This window comes from Agelaius tricolor, unplaced genomic scaffold (genome assembly GCF_023055355.1).
Source record: "Agelaius tricolor isolate 1412-34295 unplaced genomic scaffold, bAgeTri1.0.p SCAF_15, whole genome shotgun sequence".
NCBI classification, from domain to species: domain Eukaryota; kingdom Metazoa; phylum Chordata; class Aves; order Passeriformes; family Icteridae; genus Agelaius; species Agelaius tricolor.
Window position 1 is genome coordinate 19883752 of NW_027269275.1, and position 21411 is coordinate 19905162.

The 21411-nt window shown below is 51.0% G+C and overlaps 1 protein-coding gene across 2 annotated transcripts; it reads right to left on the reverse strand.

The window, feature by feature from the left end:
* Positions 1-480: 480 nt before the first annotated feature.
* KLHDC4 (kelch domain containing 4) lies at positions 481-21097 on the reverse strand. 2 transcript variants are annotated; one of them, XM_071440812.1, is made up of 12 exons: positions 20677-21097; positions 19607-19698; positions 18731-18809; positions 17786-17884; positions 15546-15682; positions 10311-10403; positions 9806-9965; positions 5310-5391; positions 3364-3572; positions 1865-2282; positions 1300-1419; positions 481-1034 (listed from the first exon to the last, which is right to left on the reverse strand). In XM_071440812.1, exons 1-12 carry the CDS (start codon positions 20773-20775, stop codon positions 850-852), a joined length of 1773 nt encoding a protein of 590 aa, XP_071296913.1. In that variant the 5' UTR covers positions 20776-21097; the 3' UTR covers positions 481-849. The 2 variants fall into 2 exon arrangements, with proteins under 2 accessions (XP_071296913.1, XP_071296914.1); XM_071440813.1 differs by lacking the exons at positions 18731-18809; positions 19607-19698; positions 20677-21097 and adding an exon at positions 17103-17225.
* Positions 21098-21411: the final 314 nt, after the last annotated feature.

Sequence of the window (21411 nt, forward strand, 5' to 3'; positions counted from 1 at the left end):
ACAAGGACAGCCAGCCCTGATGGCACCTCCAGGCATCACTTGGCTGCTGCAGCACACACCTGGATCCCATCTGCTGTCCCCAAGGACACAGCACTGCTCTGCTGGGAAGGAAGGGATGCCTTGAGGAGAGGGGCTGAAAAACAAAGCCTTGGAGCAGCCCACTCCTTCCTGGCCTCAGTGAGGTCTGCAGGTGGACATTTCACTGGTCATCAGGAGGTCACCTGCAGGACAACTGGGCCAACAGGGGGAAAAACTGAACTGGGACATCCCACAAAGGCAAAACTACAGTGGACATGGAAAAGGAAGAGGTTTCTGTGAGTGCATCTGACAGGTAAGGCAGGAAAGGATTCCCACGTTTTTCCAGGTATCCCAGAGCTGCTGGTGCAGATGTCACAGCAGGAACTGCAATCCCTCATCCACACCAGGAGGAAAACAAGAACACAACCTGGGATGGGATTTACTGAGCAAAACAAGGTGATATAAAATAAAGGTGATATAACCAAGTGAGTTTATTGTAGGAACACCTGGAGACATGTCCTGGCCCCAGTCAGGAATCTGGGACCAGTGAACCATTGTCATGTGCAGTTTGTCCAGACAGACCCCAAACAACTTTGGAACAACAAAGTCAGTGTTGTACAGCCCAGAACAAGCAGAACAAGTGCTTGGACAGCAATCCTGTTCCTCAGGAGCCTCCCAGAGCATTCCCAGGAGTACCAGCAGCAGATGCAGAACATCCACCCAGGACGGTCAGCCCAGAGCTGGGAAAGGCTGGAGCCAGGATGGACATGGGGCTGAGCTCAGCAGGGCTGGCCACTGCTCCCAGCACGTTCCTTCACTCCTGGAGCAGCCTCAGGACGTCTGGATGGGATCTTCATAGAAAGTCTTGGCCATGGCATGAGCCACCTTGAGCACCTTCTTGTCCTTGGCCTCGGGGCCCATGTGGCTGCGGGCCAGCCCGAGCCAGTACTGCTCTGTCCTGGCCAAGTACTGGGCCTGGGCCTCCCCAGGCTGCACTGCTGGGTGCTGCTGCTCCCCTGGGCAAAGAGAGGGACACAGAGGTCACACACAGCTCACCAGGGCCACATCAGCCAGGCCACGTGGGGCTGAAGGTAACAGCCTGGAAATCTACCAGCAAGCAGGAAAATTCCTCTTTTATTCCAAGAGCAATGTGTTAGGAAAGCTGCTTCTGCTGGAAACTCACCTGGATGCCAAGGAGACCTTCCAGGCTCCCAGCAGAACCAGGCACTGCACTAAAGCCCACTTGAGGTTAGTATGGAGACAGCATTTGTTAGTAATTACCTTCCTCATCTTCACTGTCCTCTTCAGAGCTCTCCTCTTCTTCTTCCTCCCCTCCCTCTGCACCTTCCACATCATCTCCCTCTTCATCTGACTCTGATTCCTCCAGCCATTCCTGGGTTTCTTTGATGAGAAAGGAAAGAGAAGAGAGGTCCAAAGAGATAATTAAGGTAAAAAGAGATAACTGAGCTACAAAGAGCTAATTCCAGGTAATGCCCACGTGCTCTGCAGGACCCAAGCCCTGCACTGCCCTGAGACAGTGGGGACAGGCAAGAAGAGCATCCCAGTTCCCTGGAGGAGTGGACAAGGCTGGCACAGCAGGATTCCCAGGATGGCTCATGCCACCACAACTCTGTTTGCAGCTCTTGGACTTCCAAGTCACAGGGCAGAGCTGACTGTACAGTGACCCCAAAGCTCTGGGCCACACAGGTAAGACACTTTTTCCCATCCAGGGAAAACCTCCACTCAAAGGCTCTCCACCACCCCTGAGGAAGCCCCAGAGTTGCTTTTTTTCCCCCCGTGTTGCTGCCCTGAAGGCACAGGGAGAGCTCCCAGCAGCAGAGCTTACTTGGATCCATCTCCAGCAGCACCTTCCACTGGTCCATCCTGTGCAGGTCGATGCTGTGCAGGTCACTGAGGGTCACCTGGCGGTCACCCACCTCGAACATGCCCCCGTACACGTAGAGGACCCCGTGCTTCACTGCCACCATGGCACTGGAGCGTGGGCACGGCTCCACAGGCTGGCCCAGGGCTCCACCTTCCTCCTCCTCCTCCTCCTCCTCCTTCTCTGAGCCAGACCTGTCCTTGTCCTCTGCAGCTCCAGGGATGACCTGCTTGATCGTCATGACGGTGCCATCTTCTGCCACCACCTCCTTGACGATTTCCAGGGGGCCCTGGGGAGGTGGCAGCTGCAGCTCCTCCCCTCCAGCAGCCTCTGCCTCAGCCTGTCTGCCACGCCTGCGCTTCCTCCTCTCTGACTTTGGGCCCTGAGAACGGGAATTGAAGGAGATTTTGTGGGATTGCATGCAGCTAACAGCAGTTCATACAGACAGCACGGAGGGAAGGAACTGTTCCTATTTTTCACCACAATTTAAAGTCTCAAGTGATCAGTGCGGTTCCTCCTACAGCATGAGCTTCTCCCAGCCTACAACAAGGAACAGTGAAGATCCTGGAGAATCCAGAGTGTGGAATTGCTCCCTCTGTTAAGAGAGGAGCAGCTCTCCTGCTCCCAGGTGCCACAAACACACAAAGGCCACTGTTCTGTGACAAGGGAAAGTACCCCACGATTTCCTGAAATCACAACAATTGCTGGGTGCTAAATTACAGCCCATTACCAGGCAGCACTCCAGGTCTTGGAAGAACTCTCTGAAAGGGCTGGAAAACAATCAGTTTGGGAGGGCTGAAGCACCCAGCTGAGTGGCTGTTTGCCTGTTATTATGGGATTGACTTCTCCATTTGGAGAACAAAGCCAGGAAGGGGCAGGGGGAAGGAGAAGCTGAACCAGGTTTGCACCTCCCTTGGCCTGTGAGAGTGGTTCAAACGTAATCAAAGAGCTGAGCTGAGCTCTGAAGCTCCTGGAGCCAAGGTTAATATTTCATCTCTTCTGGAAGCTCATCAGCACTGGGGAGAAAAGGGAAGGGTTTGATCCTGAAATCTTTTCACAGCAGCTTTGAGTGAACTCTCTTCATGTCAGACTCATCTGGCCTGGAGAGGGCTTTCAGCAAAACACCAGGAATATGTTTTCAAGCTGCTTTGCTTCATTTTGCATTCCACAATAATGGGGCAGCCTGATTCCTGGAGGAGAGGGATTGCTCAGGTGCACCCTGAGCTACCAGAAACACAGGATTCCTTTAAAGAGAGAAAAATCCTTGCTCCATCCCTGGAAATGTCCAAGGCCAGCTTGGAGCAGCCTGGGCTCATGGAAGGTGTCCCTGCTCATGGCAGGGGTGGAATGAGAGAATCTTTAGGGTCCTTTCCCACCCAGACAATCTGTGAAATCTCAAAGAGGCCAAACCAGCCATAAAGGATGTGCCAGGTGATGAAAAGAGCAAATTATTTAACCCAGACCTTGAGCTGTGCAGGGAACCAGCGATTCTTCCCGATGTCATAGAAATAAAGGTCATTGAAGAAGTCCCCCTCAATGCTCTCCTCCTCCTCCTCATCCTGCACCCCCCCAAAGAGGAGGCAGCGGTTGTTGGGAGCAGCAGCCACAGCAAAGCCAGACCTGGGGCTGGGCTTCACTCCAGAGGGGCTGAGCCGACTCCAGCTCCACCTGTCTGCAAGGAGAGAACAAATGTGAGCAGCAGCAGAGGAGAATCCTGGCTGGTTTGGGTATTCCAAGGCTCTCAGAATTCCAGCAGGCCTTGGGAAGGCTGAGCTAGAACAGAGGCTGGGCAGAGTTACAGAATAAAGCAGGGATTTGTTAAAAGGATCTCCTCAATGGATGCACCTTGGGCAGCACAAGAGCCCAGCCAGGGCTGCACCCAAGGTGAACCAAAATGGTCCCAAAATGAACCCAGGATGAACCAAAATGGCCCCAAAATGAACCCAAGATGAACCAAAATGGTCCCAAAATGCCCGAGCGCTCCCGGGGTCTCTCCCTGGGATCAGTTCTGCTCCATTTGCATCTTGCAGTTCATTGTCCCATTCCAGCTTTAGCCCCTGCAGTCCCATCCTTGTTTTTCTCTCTCCAGCCCACGGTGTTTGTGCTCTTGGGCTGAGATTTGGATCATTTGTCCTTGGTGCCCAGCTGGAGCAGGAATTGTTTTGTGTCCCTGCTCTGTGCCCAGAGCTCAGCATCCCCTGATGTGAACCCAGACCCACACACTGAAGCAGCACAGAATCTGAAAAATAGAAAAGCCAAAACCTGAGGCATCAATTCCATGCCCTGTTTTGGACAGTCTTGTGGCATTTTCAGGGTATTTCCAGAGCTTTCTGGAGCAAGGAGACTCTTGAAAGTGTCTGCACCTTTACTGGAGGGTGGAGCTCAGACAAGGCCTGATCAGATGCAGCCTTCAAGCACCAAAAAACATCCCTCAGTTATCCCATGGAGCCCTCCCACCTTCCATCAGTTCTCTCCATCTCTTCTGCCACCCTGCACTGCTGCCTTATCCCCAAAAATAAACACAGATCATCCCAAAAAGCCCCAGCCAGGCTTTAAAAGAGGGCTCAGCAGCAGGACAAGACTTGTGCTCTATCCCTCTGCTTTTCTTCAATCCCTTCTACTCTGACTTCAGAGCAAATCCCTGAAATTCAGGCTGGGAGAAGACTGCCAGGCCCTGTGCTTCTGAAGGAATTGCAATTCCAGCAAGATAAAACTATAAATAGGAATAATGCAAACAGGGCCTGGAGTCCAGACAGTGCTGGTGACCAACCCTCCTCCCCAAACCCCATCCCAGACAGTCAGGTTTGGAGGAATCAATCACAATTTAAACATTTTAGAAATTCAGCTCCAAGAAAAGTGTCCCACTGCCTGAGTCAAGGAGGAAATCTCCTAAGGAAGGTGATGGAATTCCTATTCCAATCCAAGATAACCAAAGAGCCACCATGGATCAATCTGTCCCAGAAGGATTGTACCCCATGGAATGGGCCCAGCCTGGAGCAGGGGAGAGCTGAGTGATTCTCTGTGTCCTTATCTCAATCCATGAGTCTCCCATTGGGTTTTCCCTCCCTTCTCCAGCTGGGGAGGGAGGGATGGAGAAGCTTTAGCAGGTCCCTGGCATCCACCCAGGAATACCCTACCACAGGAGAATTCTGCAATCCCAAAGATTTTCTGTTGTGAACAGGAAAGTGCTGATCAAAATGTCCCAGAAACAGGAATTTGGAAATGTTGTTTTGATTCCCCCCCCACATACAAACTGGAAAAAAAAAATCACTAAAATCTCTTTTCCTGCATTTCCTCCTGAGCCAACACTGGGGCACAGAGGTTATCACTGAGAGGGGAATTTGGTTCCAGGTTTTTTTGTGTTATTCCAAGGAAGGGAGAGGATTTGCATTCCCAGGGCAGTGCTCACCTTCCTCCTTGCCTGTCCCTTCAGCCTTCAGCAGGAACATATCAGTGTGCAGGGTGCCTTTGTCCACATCTTTCTTGACCCTCTGCAGGGAAGGGAAACACAGAGACACTCAGGAAACAGCTTCAGCAGCCAAACCACAGAGGGATCCAACTGGAAATGCAAACACTGGCTCTGGGCAAGGAGAGGTCCCTCTGGAGCATCAGGCAGCTCCAAACCATGGGATTCAAAGCAGGGATACTCCCTGGATGTGCCAGAATTCCTGCCTGTGGCAGCAGGAAGGGCTCCCCAGGCTGCAGCACAGATTTCTGGGGCTGTATGGAGACTATGGGATTCAGGAATTCTGGCACCCAGAGCAGAATAAATTGTCACAGGGGAGTAAAACCAACTGGTCTGTAAACAAAGGAAGGGTGGGCAGCACTCAGGGATTAGAAGAGCCAAGGTCCTGCCTTTCACTCTGCCCCAGACAGGACCAGGTGCTCTTAGGGCTGATTTAACTCCTGTAAAAGGAGAATTCCCACCCCACAGTGGGACATGACAACTTTCCAGGGCTTGCAAGGCCCTGTGGGATGCTGCCCTGGATGGGGAGCAGCTCTGATCTGCAGTGGCCTCATGTGGCCCAGGCTGTGGGTCCCTGTCACCCCCTGAGGCAGCACAGGAGGGGCAGAGGTGACAGCTCAGTCCCCCTGCAGCTGCAGCTTTGCCACAGCCCTGAGCAACAGGTTCATCCTCCCAAACAGAAGCAGAAACTCCACTCCCATCCCTGCAAAAGGCAGCAGCAAGGACGAGGTGAAAGCTCAGCAGAAGCCATGAAATGCCTGATTTTCAGTGTGATCTCCCTGCTCCTCTCCCTGGATTCCAGTGCTCATGGCAACAGCAGCATCCCAAGGCAGCTCTGTGCCACACCACCACAGGAGCTGTGTTAATAATGTCATTAGCCAGCCATCCTTCCTGCACAGCTTCCTTGTCATTCCCTCCCTCCTGGCACGAGGAACTCTGCTCCCTGGATGGCAGCAATGCATCCCAGCAGTGCATCCCAGCAGTGCATCCCTGCAGTGCATCCCTGCAGTGCACCCCAGGCTCCAGCCCTCAGCAAGATGAGCTCTGTGGAGACCACAGGATGCAGGAATTTTGGCACCCAGAGAAGAGAAATAAATCGTCACAGGGGATTAAAACCAACTGGGTCCAGCACTCTCCTGCTGCACAGCTGTAGCTGGCAGGTTCTCTTGGTGCTACAGGACTTGGTACCCAATTCTTGGGACTGGTGCTCAGTTCTCAGGGAGAAGAGAGGGAAGTGTGCTCCAGGCACTGCACAACTCCAGCCAGGTGAAGTGTGAGGAGCACAGCACTGCCTGAGAGGCAGGAGAGCAAACACAGGGAGAGCAGCTGGCTCCACAGCCATCCAAGCTGTGTGGAAAATCCACATTCCTTTCTCCTGTAGTAAACACACTGTGTATGCACCATGACAAAGCTCCCTGGGCTCAGAAAACCCCCATGAGGTGGAGTGGGAGTCAGTTTTTGTTGTCAGAGGCAATTCCAGCTGCTGGAGAGATCCATCCCCTCCCAGGCAGGACAAGTCAGCCCTGAGCAAATCCTTCCATCACTCACAAGAGTGAGTCCTTGTCCTTGGTGCTTTCCAGTTCCAGGTGTTTGTTTTCCAGGAAAAACTGGCTGGGGTGCCCACAGTGGACAGCCTGTGCTTTGCACATGCAGGCACAGTGGGGAGGTGCAAGAGCTTTACAGGCATCAGCTGGAAATTCAGCTCTGCTGCCAGCCTGCAAAGGAACTGAGGCACAGAGAGCTCGAGGGGGGAATCAGGATTCTCCAAAATTGTCTGATAGGAGATCAACAGTGCTGAAAAACATCCAAATAGCAGAAGTGTTCAGCAGGCAGAGCTACAGAGGGAACCAGTCCCACCAGACCTTACAATTCAGGCACTTCCACATCTCCCAGCAGAATCCACTTCAGCTTTGTGACAACTGCCACTAAAAAAACCCAAAGCACCACCACAGCCATGTCTGGCATCCCAAAGCCCTGCCCACGTGAAACTCCACCCCTCCCCTGGCCTGTAGGCTGCACCTGCAAGGTGGAGCAGCAGCAGCTCCAGCCCCTCTGTTGCCTAGCAATGGAGCTTCAGCCAGCCCAAAATGCAGCTCGCTGCAGCAAGCCCCATCCCCAGCACAGGGAAGGGCTGAGGACATCTTTAGGACCAGCAGGAGAGCAGGTCTGAGCTCCTCTGGGCATTGTGAGGTCTGTTCTAGGCAGAGCTGGCAGCACCCACAACATCCCTTCTGTAGAAATTGCAGAAATTGTCTTCATCATCCCCAGGCTGCTGATGGAACAGGGACAGAGACATCACTGTGCTGAGAATTCTGCTCTTTAAAATATCAAGCAGCAGCATCTCAAGGCAGTCACACCCAGGCTTGGAAAGCTCCTTTTTCACCATTTGCAGCCTGGATTGCTCAGGAAAATCCACAGCAAAAGTGTGTGGGGACCAAGGTGCTGGCCTTGGCTCTGCAGGTCCTGCAGTGCCTCAGAAAGTCACTCCACCTTTGCTGCCCCTATTTCCCCAGCCAGGAAAGAGACTTTTTAATCATGTCCCATGAAGGGCATGGGACTGCCGTGTTACTGAGAGGAGACTCTCCACATCACTTCTGCAAGTTCAGGAAATCAAAGCAGGCTCCCAAAACTCTGTTCCTGCCTTCCCAGCTCCCTGCCCATCCCTGGACAGCAGCACCACCCTCCTCCAGCAATGTGACAGCCAAATGATGTCCTTATTCAAAAAGAAGAGCTATTACAATTTTCCTCCCCTATTCCCTTCAAAATTTCCTATCCCATGTGTGATTTAGTCCTGCCTCTCCTTGGAATACTCTGCATTTGATGAATGGTGCTTTGCTTGGATATTTGCCTGGCTTCAGGTGTAGAAATGTCTTCCAACTCCCCAAAATGTCTTCACATCAGCCCTGACTGGAGCATCTGCCCCTGTAACTGGAGACAAGGGGTGAGTCCTCTCCTGCAGCTGCCCAACTCCAATTAAGTGTTGTTTTCTCCATGTCTACCTTCTCCCAAGAGCATCCCAGGCAAACACATTTTCTGCACTTCAAAGCAAACGCAGACACTCGGCTCCACAATCAGCTCTAAGTGAAGACACAATGAGAATTAAATAGCCACACATTAACAGAAGTGGGTCTCTCCTAGAGGGGCCATATCCTGCTGAATTTAATTTTCAGGAGCATGCTGAAGGCTGCAGAGAAAATTCTGTTCAGAGCTTTGGACAGTTTGTGCTACAGAAGCAGAGCCTGGCAGGAATGGCCCATCAGAGAGAAGCACACAGAGCTCTCCACAGGACAAAGGAAGGAGACTTTTAACATCTGTGAAAAATGTCTGGTTTTAATGGAATGTCTGTTTTGCTTAATGGAGTGCTTGTTTTAATGGAAAAGCTGTTTTCCAAGCTGCAGAGAACTTGCCCCAGCTCCCATCCTCACCCAGTGCCCTGCCAAAGGCTGAGGGCAGCTTTGCATTCCCCCATCCCTTCTCCTTCATTTTTATCAGCTCACACCAACCCAGAGCAGCAGTGGAACAGAACCAACTGCAAACATGTGAGACTTTCCTATCTCCATGGGGCACCTGGAGCCCAGCTGCTGCCAGGAGAGCTCCACAGCCAGCAGAGCATGCAGGCTCCTGCTCCCTGCCCACCCTCAGGAGCGGGCACACAGCACAGGCAAGGGAAGAGGACAAAGCCCTTTTGGGTGGGGAAGGCTCTGTGTCGTTACTGCTGCTGAGTCCAAGGCACATCTGATGAGGCAGAGCCCAAAGCTCAGGCCCTGAGCAGGCACAAGTGCTTCTAAATATACAGAGAGACCAACTCCCCTCTCTCCTCTCCCTGCTTCCCTCCTTTGTTCATTTATTCCCCTCAGAAGAACAAGGCGTCCTCCTCCCCTGCTGCCTTTCCACGGGAGCAGCAGGATCCAGGCCTCTGCCTCATTCCCAACATGAAAAGCTTTGGCAGGAGCCTTCTCCTCAATGAAACACTTCCTTCCTGCTGCCCAGCATGCACAGGGATACCTGCTCAGTGAGGAATGTGCTCTCTGGTATAAATTCCCAGGATTAACAGAGCAAGGAGCAGAGCTGGGGGAGCCTGGTGCTTGTCAAAAGTCTCTTTTGGCTTATTGAGTTTGCTCCCTCACCTCTGCCACTGATGGCACGAAATAAAAGTCTCTTGGCAACTGCTGCTTTTAACCTGCAAGTGCTGAAGCACAAAGGAATACCTGAGAATGCTTTAAGTTGCCAAAAAAATGTCATTTCTCCCAGTTGCTTATTCCTCCCTCAGTGACATCAATTCCTTCTGTTGGATAAGAACAGCAGGGAAAATAAAGTAATCATCTGAACCAAGATTAGCCCCTCAATCAGCAGAACTGCATGAATAAAAGGCAGAATGAGAAGATGCCAGTTTTGGTTCCCAGCCTGTGGACAACACCTGCCACCACAGTGTCCCCTACCTGCTTGGAGTAGCCCCCATAGATGATGATGTTGCCCTCAGGGGTGGGAATCATTTGACAGCCAGACCTTGGAGCAGGCCCCATCCCTGCAGGAGCCAGCTTGCTCCAGGTGAAGGAGTCCAGGTTGAAGGTGTACACATCGTTGTAGTAGATGAAATCTCTGCAGAGAGCACATGGGGACACTCAGGACAGGGTAAAACAGCATTTCAGAGCTCTGCTCACAGCCCCCACTTCCACAAGACAAGGATCTGACAAGACTGAGAGGCTAAAAATGCTGGACTGAGCTTTGGCTACAAGGATGGGCAGCTGCTTCAGTGCTACAATGATTTCTCCCACACATGAAGACTTTAAATCAAGATCCCTTGTCCTTCTAACACAAAAATCCAGTTCAGTCCCAGTCCTGCTGAGGATAACTCTCCCATTCACACCCAGATTTCTGTTACTGGTGAAATTTTGTTGCCTTTTTTAAGGAGGACTCAAACCCCCAGCCACCCCAGCAACCCACCTTGCACTCTCATGGAATCCTCCAAAGATAATCAGCTGCCTTTTGCATGCAACCATCCGATGTCCACTTCGTCCAGAGGGCCCTCCTGGTGCCCTGAAACACAAAGAAATTCCATTTCTCAGCAAAATCCCCTGCGCTGGGAGTGCCTCAGGCCATTTTTATTGCAGTCATTGGCAGCTGAGCTGGCTGAGCTCAGCCTCTCCTGGAAATGGGCACCGTTGGGAACGGGGCTGCCTCAATCCATGGCTGCTTTTCCTCAGGACAGGATGGGTGCTCTTCAGGAACTCTTGGGACTGCACAGGCAGTTCTATTCCTAGAGATAAAGCACCCTAAGAGCGCCCAGAGTCTTTCCAGTGATGACTCAGGAGCTGATTCTTCAGGAGAGTTTCATGAACAGCACTTCACAATTGCAGGGAAGACACTCCAAACTGAGATGTTTTCTCCAAGCACCAAGAGACAAAGCCTGGCTCTGCCACCCCCCTCCCTCAGTGTCTCAGGAAATCAACACCACCTTCACTCATCCACCTGCAGTTTGGGTATGACTCCAAGCCAGTGAAAACACTTCATGAATTACCCAGATTTCCTCAAGAACAAAGGCACTGCAGCAAAACAAGTCATCATTGTCAGCATGATCCCACTGAAGGAGGGCAGGGATAGATGGGATGTTGGGAAGGAATTCTTCCTGGCACAGCTGTGGCTGCCCCTGGATCCCTGAAGTGTCCAAGGCCAGGCTGGACAGGGCTTGGAGCACCCTGGGATGGTGGAAGGTGTCCCTGCCCATGGAGGGGGAGGAATGGGATGGGATTTAAGGTTCCTTCCAACCCAACCCATTCCATGACTCTGTGACTCACTCCATGACCCTACACACTCAAAAGCAGCCACACACTCCTGTTGTGCTCTTCCAAGCTTTCCTGACCTTCCAGTTAAATGTGCAGCTTCCATTTCCAGGACCAAGCAACACCCCCTCCATGTGTCCCATGCACAAGGCTCCTGAGGAGCTGGGCTGCTGGGCACCACCCCAGCATGGATCCAACCTCCTTCCTCCACCTTCACCCCCACATCACACAAGAGACAACAAAAACAACCCCAGCAACTTTCCAAAGCCAACTTTAGGCCAAAGAGGGTTTGCTGTGTGTTCTCTGCCCCCATGGATGAATCCATCCTGCTTTCCCTCACTGAGGAGTCTCCCAAAGCTCCCAGCTGGCACCACTGGGCCCAGCAAGACTCCTCCACCAGGCAGCCCTAAGGTGTGGAAGTGATTGCACAATCAGGGCCTAAATAAATAAAGCTGAAAACTGCAGCAAAACCTAAAGCCACAACCCCCTGGCCACACTTGAAGTGGCAGCAGGGAGCTGGGAATGTGGTGATGGATTTCTGTGGAGAGAGAGAACGAGGGCCCTTATTCACCATGGAAAATGACAACCTCACCCTGGTGATAATGAGAAACTCCACCAGAAGAGCAGCGTTTGGGGAAGACTGAATTAATATTGATTGCTGGGACTCTTTATTCTAACAGAGAGGAGGTTTCTCCAAGCATTTACTGGATCTTTAAGTATCACCCTGCAGAACAGCACCTCTGGTATTAATTTCATCAAGACTTGAAACCATTATTTCCTCTTGCTGTAACAAAGCTCCCGTGTCATTACTCTAAAAGATGGCACTTTTTAAATCATCCTTTTATTTTTTTAAGGGGAGGATGAATTAAACCCAACGTGAGCACTAAAATCCGGTTCTCAGAGAATATCTTGTGCCTTGTTTCTCAAACAGGTTTCCTCTGAGTTTAAAATCAATAGGAATTTATTTATTGATGTGTTTTAATAAAGCTCCCACCAATGCAGATTTAACTCCAAGGCACAAATGGCACAGTGATGCAGGACCTCATTCCCACTCCAGGAAGATCTTCCTGCGACTTCTTTCCCAAACAAACTCTTCCCTTTTACCTCTTTCAGTGCTCCTGGTCCCAAAGAAACATTTTGGAAATGGCTTCCCAGACTTTGTGATTAATGCTCTCTTTCATGGGGTTGACACCAGAAGGCAGACATGTAGGAGGGAGCTGTAAATTCTCCAGACTTTTTTTAAAAATAGATGAAAAACTCTGGCTAAGGACTGGCTCTACACATGTACAGCATGAGGCTGAGCTGAGCTGCTCCATAAGGAATTTTCTTTTGCCTGTGGAGTTACTCTGGGATTTGTAGTAACAAATCAGAGCTGAATTCAGCCTCCAGATTCATGAATTACTTGTCCAGTGGCTACAGCCTGCAGGAGTTACCTCTTCATCCACAGGATGCTCAGGAGGAGCTTGGGAGTGCTCAATAATAATAAAAGTGGGGATGAAGAGAACATTCCATCACAGGGGCACTTGAGGACAGAGCACTTTTATCCTGCAAAGGAAGGTGAACTCAGGATTTGTGTTGTTTTACACCAGTGGCACACACAGATCCTGTCCCCCCATGTCTGGACACTCGGGTGGAAATAGAGAAGGGAAAACACAACTGGCACAGAGCCCAGAACCCTCAATTCCAACCCCTTCAAAGTCAACCCACTGCTGTACAGCTGCATCCTGATCTACCAAAGAACAAACTCATTTCTGGGCTGACAATCTACCTGATTTACACCAAAACACCCTTTTCTTTAAGCACCTCCTACCTGCTGTGGCAGGACCTGATTTTTCTGGTGAGCAAGGAGAGGCCTCCATCAGACCCAACCCTGTGTGGGCCATCCTCCACTGCAGGGACTGCTCCAGTTCAACAGACACTGGTGAAACTGGGAAATTTCCAGCAGCACATCCCACCAAATCCTACAGGAAGCATCAGCAGCATTTCAGAATGTCAGTGAAGGGAGCTGCAGGGGAGGGATGTGGCAATTGCCAAGCACAAGCCCCAAGGATGTTCCCTGCCTCTCCCTGAGGGAGGGCACTGGGACTCAAAGAGCTGACTGGGAATGTTCTCTCTAGGAAGGAATGAGGCAATTAGGTTAAAATATTGCTGCTCCAAGGCAGGGTAAGAAACAGTTCATGGACTGAGGAAACCTCGAGCATCACACACAAGATAAGGTGGCTGCACTAAGTCAAAGTCAGCTGCTGGCACGGCTTCTAACGGGCTGGGATTCGCTGTGTTTGGATCATCTTTGTGCATGCAAAATGCAAGGAAAACACAGCTAAATCCTGCTAAATTTAGCAACTTTTAACTCTGTCAGGCAGCCTGGCACCACTGTGCTCTGTGCTAGGAGAAAATGGAGCTGCACTTGCCCAGCACAGGGAAGTTTTCAGAGTTAGTCAAGGTTTTCTCTTCCCAAGTCTTTCAGAATCGAGCCCCTCATGGTACCAGGATGGTTTGTGGCAGGAATTGTAGGCCAGGAAGGACAACATCACTGTCTGGAATCTGAACTGGGGGGCTGGAATAACCAGATTCCTAGAGTTTCATGTTTATATCACAGCAGGGTCATCTTGGACAAACCAACACATCAAACCCACCTGGAATGTGGCACTTGTGACTCTTCCCATGGGAACAGAAACAGAAACTTTGCCTCTCTTGTCCAGACATTTCTTCATGAATAATTAATTGTATTACTTTATTATTTGCACTAAAATGACATTTTCTAAACCCCACACTAGTCTGTATCCCATGTGTGTCACCTGGCATTTATTCAGGTAACACTGGCAGCACACTGGATACATGGAATTATTCCTTGGTCTGTGTGAAGGCTCTTGGCACCAGGAATGGCTCCTCACCGTGATCCCAACAAATGGGAAATGCTGAAGGAAGTGAAGTGCAGCAGGTGCCACGATCAGAGTTTTAAAAGAAGCAGGATAAAATCCCTTGTAGGAGTCAACAACCACCTCTGCTCTTTCCTCTTCCCCTTTCCAAGCAGCCTCCTGACCAAGATGTGTATGGAAAAGCAAAGAGGCAGCAGAACCTGCATTTTTGTGCTCAGCAGGTCAACATTAAAACAAAGCCATTCCCTCCCTCTGCCTCATTAAAACAGCTCCAGGAGCAGCTCAAAGATGGGGAGGGGATGTGCTTTGTCTGATTCCAACACTGGCACCAGGGCGTGGGTGTTCCCAAAATCCCAGCAGGGCTGAAGGACAGAGGGCCACCCAAACAAGGCAGGAAGCTCAAATGGAGAAGACTCCAAATTCCCATTGTCAGGCACTGTCAATGCTCCCACTCTGCAGGGAGAGGGAAAAAGGTGAGACAGGCACAGTGAGACACTGAGAGCTCAGGATGGAGTCCCTGGCTCCATCCCAAAGCTCCATCCCAAAGCTCCATCCCAAAGCTGCTGTGCAAGGAGAGGCAGGCACAGCTGACAGACCCCACACCCTCTAACAGGGTCAAATGGGATCAGCCTGGACAGATTTGGTGCTCCCATCTGAAGGAAGAACATCACTCCTAAGTGAGCAAAAGCTGCTGCTTTTCTCAGAGCACTTTGAGGGCGATCTGGAGCTCCAGGACACCCAAAGCTGTGGTCTGGTACAAGACAATCCCAAAGTCCAAGAGGAAACCAATCCCAAACTCAGACCCAAAGCCAATCTCCTGCCTCTCAGTCCACTGGATGTCACTAGAACTCTTCTGTCATGCAAATACATCAGGAGCAGCCAAAGCAAGGAGCCAAAGGTTAAAGAAACATCAACACAGGACTTTGGGCCAGATCCACTGAAAATATTTACACTTTCACTCCTGTCAAAAACTTTTGGCACCTGTTTCCTTTGACAGGCCTGAATTACTGCCTTGTTTATCCCAAGGAATCTCAAGGCAGCAAATGCCAGGAGTGAAGTTGGGTGGGTACAAACTGGGTTCTCCAGTGGTGTTAAAATGGGGAGATCCTTGCACTGGCCTCATACAGCCCCCACTGGAGGAGCCCAGGAAAACAGAGCAGCAGCTTTGGACATCTGCACCTGCCAGGGTTGGGAACAGAGAGCTGCTCATGATACTCTTCCCTTCAGTTAAGCAACACCAAGGCAAACCCACACCCCAAAAATCAGAACTGAAATAAACCAGCTTTGGTCTCAACAGACTCAGAACACATCTTTCATTCCCACTTCTTTCTAGGGGGGTCTTCTCCAACCTTCTGTATTTAACGGAGAGCTGGGAAATCACAGCACTGAACCAGGAATCAAACTTGGATCACACTGGCACAGCTCCTCATGAGGCCAACACCAAAGAGCCACTGAACACCAGGACCTCAGGGATCAGAAATCCAAATTTCTTGGCAAAAGAACGAGGGCCCAGCACTTACTTGATCTGCTCCCAGGTCTTGGTGGCCAAATGCAGGACCCAGAGATCTTTGTAGTGGTAGAACTGCTCCCCGTTGGGAGAGGCAAACTCGCCCCCGAAGATCCAGAGCTGCCCCCCAGCCGTGGGCACCACAGCTGCCTGCAGGACAAGGGACAGCTGGGTCAGAGAGGATTCCAAAGCAGGCACACAGCTCCCCCAGTGTCAAACACACAGCTCCAAATCCCAGGGAACAGCAGCAGCAGCTCCCTGGGGCTGAAGGAAGGAGAATTTGGATTAAAGAGTGTTTAGCACATCTTCCCTAGAGCAAGGGAAAGCTGGCCTAGGAGCTGGGCTCTTCCCACCTCCTGGGGGAAGTTCAAAGTGTCCTAGAAAACACCTTGGGATTAGTGTAATAAAAAATGTTCAACTCTCTCTGTTCAAAACCAAACAAAAGAAAGAAAACAAACAAAAAACCCCAAATACAGAAGGAAATGTGCAGCATTTGGGCAAGAGGGGAGACTCTTACTGCTTTGATTGGGTCATAGCAGAGAGGGTTTTTTATCATTTTTTTTGCACAGAGCAGCACCAAAACACCTCTGGCATGCAAGATGACAGTTAAAAGCAGGGAGAAGAGCAAGAACTCCACTTCACTGAGGTTATCTGTGGTAGGACCAAGGGAGAAGGAAGGAATCCCAAGAAGGAAATGCTGTGGCTGTGCAAATTTCAATTTCTGTTTTCTCCAGGGTACCCATCACAGCTCAACGTTGGGATAATGATCTCCTTCCTCACAAGGCTTCATTCCCTGCCTGTCTCTCCCAGCAAAAAAAAAAAAGATTTTTAGCCCCACAGAGGACCATGCCCTGCCACAGACCAGCCCAAACATGAAATGATTAATTACAAAAATCCAGGGTGTGCCTTCAGGCAGGATTTGTGGGAACATGAAGTTACCTAAACAAAGGGGATGTGTGCCTGAATTCCATGGGCATCCAGTGCTTAAAAGCTTAAAGGGGAGGTTTATGCAACAGCCTGCTCATAGTTGTGGGTGACATTTCCAAGAGCTGGCTTGAAATTCATGACAAAACCAAACCTTTTTCCTTGAACAACTGCCAAAACCTGCCCATAGCTCCTCTCACCTCAGCTCCAACAGTGGATTGTGTGTGAGAGACCAGGGTATAATAAACCTAAAAACATGTACAGACACACTTCTGCTTAGCTCTGAGCTATGCATTAAATATAAAGCCACAAGGAAGACAAACCAGTGAGCTCATGAGGCTGAAGTGTCCCCTGTGAAACCATAATTAATTATCAGACAGAAGCACTGCTGAAGCAGGACTCCTCAGTTTCTTGTTGCTGTAATCCAGCTGCAGCTCCTGAGCTGCTCCCTCTGGATTGAGCTGCTCGACAGCCACCTGCTGGCTGCTGGAGCACAGCTCTGAAACCAAGCTCGACTTCAAACAGCACAGAGTAGCCCAAAAATCAAGGCAGAACCTTTCAATTCAAGGATGCACAGCTCAGAGCAACACTGGCACTCAGTAACATAACAAAGGGATGTGAACCTAACTGGGGTGTTGGATCTTACCAGGGAGCTTTGGGATGGGTAGGAAAAGGACATTCACATCCTGTATGGCAGCTTTGGGAAGGCACCAGTCACCCACTGGCTGCAGCAGGTAAGAAAATCTATCAGCTGGTGAGGGCCAAAGACCTGCAAAAAATACAAGTCTTTGGTCCAGGCTGTGCTGTGCAGGTGTTCACATGAAGTAAACAAACCCAAATTCCTCATCCTCACAAGCAGCCAGTGACCTGGATTTGCAGAGAGGTGCAGAAGAGCCCAAGTGCTCCCTGCTGGCAGCAGTGGCAGTGGCTGGGATGTTCATGGATGAAGGCTGTGGCCATGAAGGGAACAATGGATTTTGGGCAAATTCCAGTCTGGAGATTCAGGGGCCCCTGGGATTCTGGATTTGAGCTGGTCCTTGTACAATACAGCAAAGAATTAATTTCTGAGGAAGAATCCCCCCTCTGGCTCTGCCAAATCAACAGACACAACCCCAAATCTTCACTCCCCACTCAACACTGCCAGAGGACACCCAGTGAGCAGAGCACCTTGGACAGAAAAGCTGAACTGACACCACTGGCACCCCATTATGAGGACAACAGAGAGGCAGGAAACCCCCAGGAGGTGCAAAAATTCAAACCCTCCTCCCTCAGAATCCCTGATCTCCCTGAGAACAATCCCAGCTGCTGCTCTGGCAGCCAGAGCTTTACCTGGTGAGCACAACGCCTCGGGGGTGGGTTGGGGATGTCCAGCTTTGCCCAGCTGTTCTTCCTGATGTTGTAAATGTACAGCTCATTGTACAGGTAGGTCTGTGAGACAGGGAGAGGAAAGAGCAGCTCAGCCCAGCACAGCCCAGCCCAGCTCTGCACAGGGGATCTGGGGTGAAGATTGCAAAGCACAACCTCCTCAGAGGGCAGGGAAGGAGGACAACCAGCCCCTGCACTGCACTGCACTGGGAGGCAGCAACTCTTCCACTGGGCTGGAAGGTTCCTTCCCAAACCCTTGGTGAAGGCTTGAGATATGAGGATTTAAAAAGCTGGAGCTTAACACAGATGTTTAGGTTAAAGCTGCTCAACTCCAGAGCAAAGAACAGCTCCAGGTGGTAAAAAAAGCAGAATTAGTTCAGCTCATCACACTGGGTAACTCTGAGGTGGCCAAGTATCACTGCCAGGCTGGAGTTTTCCAGAGCAGTTCATCTCCAGGAGCAAAATAACCACTTGCAACCTGCAGAAATTCAGGAAAAAAAGAGTATTCCTGAGTGCAATAATCTGCTGCTGCTCCCATCTCCAAGGCAGCCAGCAGCAAAGGTGTAGAAATATCTTGTTTTGAGAAGGGCAAGAGATTCTTCACTAGTTATCCCAAATGAGGGGCAGATATGGCTGCAATTAAGTCTGGAGAAATTATGAAGCCCTGAAATATTGATGCTGAGACAATCACTCTGACTCCTTAATGGGTTCCAGAGTGTCTCCTTCCTGCCAACTGCTCAGCCATGAGACAGAGCCATGGCAGAATTAAAAGGCTATTTTGCTCTCATTCAGGGACAAATACATATTTTATGACTCTGCCTTGAATTTCCCTTCAAATGAGACCCGTGCAAATTACAGGAAAAGGAGAGAGGGGGGAGATAAAGAAAAAGAAAATGAAGTATACATTACTTTTTGGCCATTGAAATATTCACCTCCAAAAAGGATCAGCTCGTCTCTCTCAGGGTGAGCACAGAAGGAGCAGTTCAGCCTGAAAGAAAAGGGGATGGAAAAAACAAAAAAAAAACCATGTGAAAGTCCTTAAAACCCTGAATCTTGGAGCCTTTAACTCAGGCACCAGCACCTCTGCCCTCCAGCCCCAAAGGTCTCTCCATCATCTGCCAAATTACTGTGCTGTGATGTTCACCCCAGGGCTAAAAACTTCTCCAAAGAAATTAGTTTCTTCCAAAACTTCCAGCAAGATGAATGGGGCACTGTCTGAGAGGCTCTCCTATTTCAGGAGCACACGTACTCCGTGATTTAACTCCCCCTTTGACGTGAGCTCCTGAATTTTAATGCTGGCGTGGCAGGAACAAAAATTACTTTGATGAGGGCACAGAACTCTGGGCTGTCTCCTCTCCATTTATCTGTGTCATTATTCTGCACTTGCTGCTGGTCACTGCTCTCCTGAACACCCCAAGTCTGTGAACCCCACTTAACAAAGTGGTTTTCACCTCATGACACATCCTTTTGCCTCTGAATTCCCTTCAGCCCTCTAGTCCAAACCCAAAACTTCCTCTTCACTTTTATTTTCCCTCAAAGCCCTGAAATCTAACCCTGCTTTGCCTCTTTTGTGCTGATGTGATGGTTAAAAAATGGATTTTGATGCCCAAAACCAGGCTTTTGGTCTCTTTATAACCATGAACTCAGTATTCCAGCTGTTTCATAACTCCAGATATCAGCTATACCTTCCACTCTTGGGAAATAACTTTACATAAATAAATTACATCAAAAGCACTCCCAGCTGCTCTACAAGTGGCAGCCAAAGCTTCACACAAGCTCTCTCACCTGGGTGAGGGGGGTGGGCAGGATGACTCAATTACTTGGGTCTTTTTAGCATCCAAACTCTGGAATTCTGCTATCAGGGCTTCAAGATCCTCCTGGAAAGAAAAAGCCAGACATGAGCAGCTTGACATGAACAGAAGCACACATGAAAACAGCACTCACTTGATAGTTTCCCTTTTTTAAAAAGAAAAATAACTGCCCAAATATAACTGGAAACTCTTTTATATCCAGAGAAACCTCGTGCATCTTTATTCCCTTTCAACTTCACTGAATTAAAACCAAAATCCGTCCCCAAAACTGCTGACAGACCAAGGGCAGAGGCAGGACTGCAGCAATGGGAGGTTCTGAGCCTGGGTCTCTCCTACCATCCCACTTCAGGTGACTTTGCTGAAGGGGGGCTCCAAGCAGAGATTTCCAAAGCCTGGGAATTCTGCAGCATGGAATCAGCTCTCCCTGCAGCCAGGATACTCCACAGGGGCACCTTCCATGCCTTGGAGCTTTGGATGAAGCCATTAACAGCACTTTATACCAGGGAAAAGTCGCTGCTTTGAGGCTTAAACACAAGCAGCCTCTCTAGGAGTGCAAGAAATAAAGGTTCTCATGTGCTTTTAAGGAAAAAAGGATGAAGGGGATGGAAAGCAAGAAGGAGCCTTAAACCATGTGACTGCTGTCGCACACAAGGGGTCGGAGGGGATTTAAACAAGATTCTGCTTAGAATCAGAGAATGAGGGACCTTAAATCTCACCCATGGGCAGGGACACCTTCCACAATCCCAGCTGGCCCCAAGCCCCGTCCAACCCGGCCTTGGGCACTGCCAGGGATCCAGGGGCATCCCTGAATTCCAGCTTCAAGGAGCCTTGGACAAAGCTCTCAGGCACACTGGGATTGTTGTGGTATCTCCGCAGGGCCGGGAGCCGGACCGGATGATCCATGTGGGTCCCTTCCAACCCATGACATCCTTCGCTTTTCCTGGGCAGCCCAGATTCCCGTTGGATTCGGTCTTTTGTTCCCAACGCTGCCCTCAACCTTCCCCCTGCCCCAGAGCGGCCCCCGCCCTCCCTGGCGCCCGTCACCTCCTCCTTCTTGGCTCTGCGGGACACCTTCTTCTCCATCTTGGCCAGCGTCTTCTCGGCGCCTTTCCCCTTCTTGTCGCGCTTGCCCTTCTTCCCCATGGCGGCGGGGACGGGATAGCCCGGGATTCCAGCGGGATCACAGCGGGACGGGGCCGGGGCGAGATCACAGCGGGATCACACCGAGATACGCCGGGATCACCCCGGGATTCCAGCGGGATCACAGCGGGACGGGGCCGAGATACCCCGGGATCGCACCGGGATCACAGCGGGCCGGGCTGCGATACCCCGAGATCACGTCGGGATCACAGCGAGACGGGCCGGGATACCCCGGAATCGCAGCGGGATCACGCCGGGATACCCCGGGCTCACGCCGGACCGGGATACCCCGGAAAGCCCCGGGACGGGGCCGCTCCCTGAGCTGCGCGGCCGCGCCCCCTGGCGGCCCGGAGGGCTGATGGCGCTGAGGGAGCGCTGAGGGAGCTCCGCGGGCTGCGGCCGCTCCGGGCCGGCGTCAGGAGCTCCGCAGGGCCGGGGAGAGGGGTTCGTGCAGCCCCGCACACCGGCCGGCACAGCCCTGGCACGGCTTGGACACGGTGGGGTTGATGCCCGCCCTGAGGAGAACGTGGAGCCCACAAAATGGCCCCCTCCCCTCACACAAAATGGCCCCCCCTCAGGGGAAGGGAGGCGAGGACGTGTCTGGAGGGGAGGGTCAGGCTCTGTTCAGTGGTGCCCACG

What these genes read in the sequence shown, in the direction of transcription:
- KLHDC4 (XM_071440812.1), bottom strand. Translation starts at nt 20,775, where the DNA reads ATGGGGAAGAAGGGCAAGCGCGACAAGAAGGGGAAAGGCGCCGAGAAG. An exon ending in AATATTTCAATGGCCAAAAA is followed by an intron (nt 17,885 to 18,730) that starts GTAATGTATACT and finishes CCTGTCTCACAG; the next exon opens with ACCTACCTGTACAATGAGCT. An exon ending in GCTGCTGGAGATGGATCCAA is followed by an intron (nt 1,420 to 1,864) that starts GTAAGCTCTGCT and finishes TTCTCATCAAAG; the next exon opens with AAACCCAGGAATGGCTGGAG.